Raw genomic sequence first — 7,503 nt, 5'->3', positions numbered from 1 at the left:
GATGACATTTCTGTAGGGCTTTTCATCTCAAAGGGGAATCTGTAAACACAATTGCAAACTTGGTTACTTTATGCTCTTTATAAACATCTTTAATGTATCTTTGTGTGTGTGTGTGTGTGTGTTGTTTTGGAGGAATAAACAAAATATTAGTTAAAAGGCCTCCACAGTTTGTTTATCGTCTGTGGGCCATAAACAGTGCCGAGCAGCAAAGAGTTCCCTCTGATCCTTTATTTACTCTTTCCCCATTCCACACCTCTGTCTGTCTTGATCTGTGACCATTTTGCTTGGGTTATCCAGCCCTGGGAGGAATTTTATGGGAAGAGAAAAACATCTTTCATCTCATCATCGTATGATTGTGAGCTACTTCGGTAGGCCTAGCGCAGGGGTAGGCAACCTTGGCTCTTTTATGACTCGTGGACTTCAACTCCCAGAATTCCTGAGCCAGCATGGAAACCTCTCCCTTTCTCCTCAGCGTGGCTGGCTCAGGAATTCTGGGAGTTGAAGTCCACGAGTCATAAAAGGGCCAAGGTTGCCTACCCCTGACCTAGTGCAGTTAGGCTCCTGAGGTCCTACAAACCGTAGCAGTTTGGGCTATTTCTCGTTTTGGTGGGAATCTGAAACACGCCACAAGACACATCATCTGCGCAGGCCGAAAGTCCCAAAAGTCCCCTGTTAACAAAATAACAGAATAACAGAGTTGGAAGGGACCTTGGAGGTCTTCTAGTCCAACCCCTGCTCAAGCAGGAGACTCTATACCATTTCAGACAAACGGCTGTCCAATCTCTTCTTAAAAACCTCCAGTGTTGGAGCATTCACAACTTCTGGAGGGAAGTTGTTCCACTGGTTAATTGTTCTAATTGTCAGGAAGTTTCTCCTCAGTTCTAGGGCTGATTCTCTCCTGGATGAATTTCCATCTGTCGTTTCTTGTCCTGCCTTCAGGCACTTTGGGAAATAGGTTGGCCCCCTCGTCTTTGTAGCACTTCTCAAATACTGGAATACTGCTATAGTTCCTTCACTCTCTATTCTCATTGACAGTCAGCATCTGAGGCATTTGCCCAGCTTGTAAAAATTGATCTCAGATTGAGTTGCTGTGATGTCCAAATTAGAAGCACTTCAACCAAGCACTTATCCAAATCCTTGTAGAAATGCTACCCGGTGCAATAGGCAGAACGGTGTCTCAACTCAGCAGAAGACAACTTGACATGTTAATAAGAGTCTAATTCAGGGGTCTTCAAACCTGGCTGAGGAATTCTGGGGGTTGAAGTCCCCGAGTCATAAAAGGGCCAAGTTTGAAGACCCCTGGACTAGCCCACGGGTCACCCAGTTGCCTGGCTGAGGAATTCTGGGAGTTGAAGTCCCCGAGTCATAAAAGGGCCAAGTTTGAAGACCCCTGGACTAGCCCACGGGTCACCCAGTTGCCTGGCTGAAGAATTCTGGGAGTTGAAGTCCACGAGTCATAAAAGGGCCAAGTTTGAAGACCCCTGGTCTAATTGCTGACCCAGTCTTCTGTCCAGCAGCAAGCCGACAGATGCTTCTAGAAACTTTAAAAAAGAGCCTTGCTATTAACAGGTAGTCCTCAACGTACGGCCACAATCAAGCCCCAGATTTCCATTTGCTGAGCAAGACGGTTCATAACTGAGTCTTGGCCCGTTTTACGACCTCTTTTGCCACAGTTCTTAAGGGAATAGCTGCCGTTGTCAAGTTGGTAACACGGTTGTTAAAAGAATCCGGTTTTCCCCATGGACTTTGCTTGTCAGAAGGTCGCAAAAGCTGATCACATCAACCGTCATAAATACATGCCAGTTTCCAAGCGCCGGAATTTCGATCACATGATCCTGGGGAAGTTGCAGCGGTCGTAAGTGTGAAAAGTGATCCTAAGTCACTTTTTCCACTGCTGAGTGGTCACTGAACGAACAGCTGTAAGTTGAGGATTACCTGCACAGGTAGTTCTCGATTTACAACCATTTGTTTAGTGACCATTCAAACTTACAATGGCACTGAAAAAAGTGGCTTATGGCCATTGCAGTATCAGAATCCAGCTGCTTGGCAACCGACTCACATTTATGACGGTTACAATGTCCCAAGGTCATGCGATCCCCTTTTACAACCTTATGACAAGCAAAGTCAATGGGGGAGTCAAATTCACTAACTTATCAATTGCAGGGATCTAACTTATCAGGTCACTAACTTATCAACTGCAGGGATTCACTTAACAACTGTGGCACCAAAGGTCATAAAATTGGGGAAAATTCACTTAGCAAACGTTTCACTTGGCGGCAAAAATGTGGTTGTACGTTGAGAACTACCTATATATGGCATCTAGCAACTTGTACTTCTTTTGCCTCCTCGTTTCTCCTAGTTTTCAAGACAAATGATTAATCAGAGACGCATTTCCTGTGAATTTTGGAATCACTGGATTAGATGGTAGAAGCTAAACTTTCACTTCTTGTCATCCATGATTGCAGGCTGGAATAGCGAGGTCAGGGATAGGCAACCTTGGCTCTTTTATGACTCGTGGACTTCAACTCCCAGAATTCCTGAGCCAGCATGGCTCAGCATGGAAACCTCTCCCTTTCCTCTCAGCATGGCTGGCTCAGGAATTCTGGGAGTTGAAGTCCACGAGTCATGAAGGGGCCAAAGTTTCCCTCATGCTGGCTCAGGAATTCTGGGAGTTGAAGTCCACGAGTCATAAAAGAGCCAAGGTTGCCTACCCCTGCTCTAAATGGAAACTTTATTGTGGTTCTTTTGTTATTCTGGAACCAGCATGAGGGAACTATGGCCCCTTCGTGACTAGTGGACTTCAACTCCCAGAATTCCTGAGCCAGCATGGGGGAACTATGGCCCCTTCATGACTAGTGGACTTCAACTCCCAGAATTCCTGAGCCAGCATGGCTCAGCATGGAAACCTCTCCCTTTCCCCTCAGCATGGCTGGCTCAGGAATTCTGGGAGTTAAAAACCACAAGTCATAAAAGAGCCAAGGTTACCTACTACTGATCTAGGCCAGGGGGAGGGAACCTTGGCTCTTTTATGACTCGTGGACTTCAACTCCCAGAATTCCTGAGCCAGCATGGCTCAGCATGGAAACCTCAGGAATTCTGGGAGTTGAAGTCCACGAGTCATAAAAGAGCCAAGGTTGCCTACCCCTGAGCTAGGTGATACAATCCAGGGACCTAAATTTGAAAGCTCTTTTTTAAAAAGCTGCTGAAGCTGCTGAGTATCAACTCTATCCCTCTTTGCAGATGCGGGGTTATAAAATGTGTTAATTACTTTCTCTTGGCATTTATTGGAATACTGTAATGGTCTAAAATGCTCCAGCATTTATTGCTATCTGCGATTAACTCCCTAAAGCATTTCATGGCCACAATTAGATATGGATTTGCAAAACAGGGGCTTGGATCCATAGATTTGCAAAAAAAAAAAGCGATTTGCGAAAAGTGGTTAGATCACGCAGTTGCCAAAAGCATCGTTGTAACCTCAATTATCCATTGTTAAAAAAAAAGACAAAAAAGGAAGACCATTCCTTTCTGGGGGAGTATGTGATAGAGTCTATAAATCTTTTCTTTTTTGTACTGCAAGATTACAAAGTTTGTTTTTAGGAAATCAGGTGAAACATTGCATTAGCACTAAGCCCAAATGTGAGAGGTAACATTAAGGAAAACAGGCATTTTCATTAAAAGAGCAAAAAAAGAACTGCGTGAAAAATGCAAAACCAATCTAAGTGGAAGAAGGCAAGAGGAATGACGGACGGCCAACTTTTTAAGAGCCACATAAACATAAAGGATGTAAGTTAGCCTAGCCATGTATTGAACTTAGGCTGTATGTCAAGAAGATGGGCCACTATGTTATATTAAGCTCACATAGACTCAATATAATAATATACAGCAGTGGTGGCGAACCTATGGCACGGGTGCCAGAGGTGGCACTAAGAGCCCTCTCTGTGGGCACGCGCACCGTCGCCCCAGTTCTAGGCCTTCAGCTGGGTTTTATAAAACCTTTTTGCTTTAGGCCTCTGCCACCGTGTGCAAAAAAAAAAAAGGTTCAATCAGTCAGTTTCAACTTCTTGCGGGGAAAAAAAAAGATCTTGCAAAGTTGGAATTGATTGATTGAACTTTTTAGTCCCACCCAGTCTGCCGTTACCACTGCAGCCACACCCACCCAATGGGCCACGCCCACCCAATGGGTCACACCCACCCAATGGGCCACACCCACCCGGCACCTGATGATACATATGTGGGTTTTGGGTTGCAGTTTGGGCACTTGGTCTCTAAAAGGTTCGCCATCACTGATATACAGGCTTGTCCAAAGTAGAGAGTTCTAACTTCAGAGTTTTTGCAACCAATGAGTACTTTGTCCTTTGTATGAAAGTTTTATGCTGCATCAGAATGTATGTCCAGTGGGGGGGGGGGGAACCAAGGAGATCAATGTGCAGTTATTTGTTTTAAACTAGGAAGAGCAATCATAAGTGTTGAAGCTTATAGATTTGAGGATTGAAGTTCATGGACAAGGCAGACTTCAGTACGTGAAGGGTGTTCCTCCTCCTCCTCCTCCTCCTCCTCCTCCTCCTCCTCCTCCTCCTCCTCTTCCTTCCAAACCCCACTCTCTTCTAGCACTGATGATGTTACCTAGCAATAGCACTTAGACCAGTGGTGGCGAACCTATGGCACATGTGCCAGAGGCGGCACTCAGAGCCCTCTCTGTGGGCACGCATGCCATTGCCCCAGCAGAGTTTGCCAGAGTAGCGAGCATGTGGCATTTGGAAGCAACGGGGCAGGAAGTGAGCGAGCAAGCGGGGTTGGCCCCCTGGGGATGCCCCGGAGATGGTGAGGGACTGGTCCCTGTCACCCTGGTCCTAGCTCACCCACCCCGCCATGCCCACCCAGTCTGCCATGACCACTGCAGCTGTGACCACTGCAGTCATGCCCACCCAGTGGCCATGCCCACCCAGTGGACCACGCCCTCCCCCCTGAGAACACCACAATGCTGATGCGGCCCTGGCACTTTGCAATAAATAAGTGGGTTTTGGGTTGCAGTTTGGGCACTCGGTCTCTAAAAGGTTCGCCATCTCTGACTTATATACCGCTTCACAGTGCTTTACAGCTCTCTCTAAGCTGTTTACAGAGTCAGTATATTGCCCCCAACAATCTGGGTCCTCATTTTACCGACCTCGGAAGGATAGAAGGCTGAGTCAACCTTGAGCCAGTAAGAATCGAACTGCCAAACTGCTGGCTGCCGGTAGTAAGCAGAAGTACCCTGCAGTACTGCATTCTAACCATTGTGCTACCAAGATTCATAGTTATGGTAATGAAATATCTGCAAGAAAACCACCAAGCGGAAAGAACACCAAGGACCCCATAGTCATCGTTCTCCTCCTCCTCCTCCTCCTCCTCCTCCTCCTCCTCCTCCTCCTCCTCCTCCTCCTCCTCTTCCTTTCTCCTTTTCCCTCTCTTCTCCTCCTTCTCTATCCCTCCTCCTCCCCCCCTTCTCCATCTCAGGCACAAACAAGCAGAATCAAACTAGCTACTTTATTGTTCTCTCCCCTTGCCCTTTTGTGACTACGTAAGGAGTCCAGACTAATTCCCTGTTTGATCCCTCCTTCTAAGTGGGACGGTTGCTCTCCAGCATAACACATGTATAGAAAGTAATGATGGTATTTTGATAAGTATAATGATTAGAGTGGGGTTGGCATATCCTACTCCAAAATATACTGTACATTAGTGTGTTGCTTCAGCTTCCTTTGCTAATTCTACTTCTGCCCTCTTAACCCTCAAGTTGAAACAAGTAGTTGTACAAGACATGGCCTTTCCAGTTATCTCACCCAGACATCAAAACTCACTTCCTCGGGACTCTTATTTTTAGCTTTCCAACACTCCATAAAAACCTTCGGGGGGGGGGGGCGTTCAGTCCAAATGTATCAGTAACCACTTTGAAGTTTCTAAGTTCCTTACTTGGTCCCCAGCTCTTAGTTTAGGAATCTCTTTTGCCTTTTAACTATGACGTGTTTTTGTTAGCAGCAGGCATCTTGAAATTTTTATCTTTGTGAACAGTTTTTGATGTTCCAGTGAGAAAGGCAGTGGACACATTTCACATAAATGAAGTTTAAACAGGAATAAACTGCTGGTGTTTCTGCCATGGAAATCCTGCTTGGTGTAGTACGTCTGGGTTTTATAATGGGGTCTGGCCTGGTGCAGCTTAAGGGTCTCTCTGTTGAGTGAAGAATGGGCCTAAAGGCACTCAAATTGTGGTCCTCAATCAGTGGCAAGTTCTAATATAGCTGTAGAATCGCTTCACAAGTTAAAATAAATAACAGGGACAACGTCTTTTCCCATTATTCCCAGTCAGGAAAGGGCCAAATATGATGTCCTTGGTGTTCCCTGAACGTGCCTGTTTTCTTGCAGACCTCTCATTACCTGCCTAGGTAATATCATCAGTGCTAGAAGACAATGGGGTTTGCTGTCTGTAGCATGCCCTGCCTAGATTGGTTGGAAGGGAGGAAGGAAGGAAGGGAGGAAGGAAGGAAGGAAGGAAGGAAGGAAGGAAGGAAGGAAGGAAGGAAGGAAGGAAGAAAGAAAGAAGTGGTGGGATTCAAAGAGGTGAACCACTGGTTCTCTGTGTGTATGCCGCTTCCGGAAGTCCATTCTGGGCCTGGGCAACAAAAAAATTAGCTACCGGTTCTGCCGAAGTGGTGCGACCCGGCTGAATCCCACCGCTGGACGTGGTCTTTTCACTAGTTCCTTGAGCGGGGTCTTGTTTTCTGCTCCTCAATTGTTTATCCAAATTCTCAAGCTGGGCTACAAGAAAAGTCGTTCGGGCTAAATAAGACGACGAGGCCTGTCAACTCTTTTCATTCCAGGCAAGAGTTTTGTGTGGAGAAGGAGTGCTTCTTTATCTCCATTTCCAATAATGCCACTTTTTGTATATTTTGTTCTCAGGTTGCTATCCTTGTCCAGGGCCAAATATGAACCCCATCGCTCTAGGAAGCCGGTGGCTGGCCTATGCGGAAAACAAGGTAAGGAATCAATTCTAATTTTGTTACTGATTTAAATCTGACTTTCTCTCTCTCTCTCTCTCTCTTTCTCTGAAATAGTAGGAAATATTTGTAGCTCGGGGTTTTGGATTTTGTCTGTGGTTTGTTCTCCAAGCTTGTTTTAATATAATTCCTCAACGTTTCGTTACCAAACTAAGTAACATCCTCAATGGGATTTTCTTGTCCTATTCTCTTGAGCTCAGAAGTGTCTTGTGTGCCAGTGTGATCAATTGTTTGGAACCATATCTGAATTCTGAGCAGCTGACTGGGTCTCTGGTTGATTGGCACTTTGAATGGTCTGGGTTTTTTATATATTGATATATTGGACCTAAATCAATATGGTGTCAACTACTCCTTTGGTGGAATATCAAGTCTCAATAAGTTTGCGCCCATATAATTTTGAAATAATAGGAAATATTTCTAGCTCTGGTTTTAGTCTCTCTCTCTCTCTCTCTCTCTCTCTCTCTCTCTCTCTCTC

General features: G+C 45.6%; 1 protein-coding gene across 1 annotated transcript in view; it reads left to right on the top strand.

Moving 5' to 3' along the window:
• LOC107299068 (breast carcinoma-amplified sequence 3-like) overlaps positions 1-7,503 on the top strand; it is a gene marked incomplete at both ends in the record, with an annotated part of 75,072 nt that overhangs the window by 42,669 nt on the left and 24,900 nt on the right. The window contains one exon of the mRNA XM_015828435.1: positions 6,931-7,007. Within this exon, the coding sequence (XP_015683921.1) occupies positions 6,931-7,007 (77 nt within the window). The remainder of the gene's footprint in view (positions 1-6,930; positions 7,008-7,503) is intronic.

The sequence above is a fragment of the Protobothrops mucrosquamatus genome, unplaced genomic scaffold (genome assembly GCF_001527695.2).
Source record: "Protobothrops mucrosquamatus isolate PMUCROS unplaced genomic scaffold, P.Mucros_1.0 scaffold4501, whole genome shotgun sequence".
NCBI classification, from domain to species: Eukaryota; Metazoa; Chordata; class Lepidosauria; order Squamata; family Viperidae; genus Protobothrops; species Protobothrops mucrosquamatus.
Note: the sequence above shows the minus strand (reverse complement) of the source record. Positions and strands in the feature narration are given on the sequence as shown.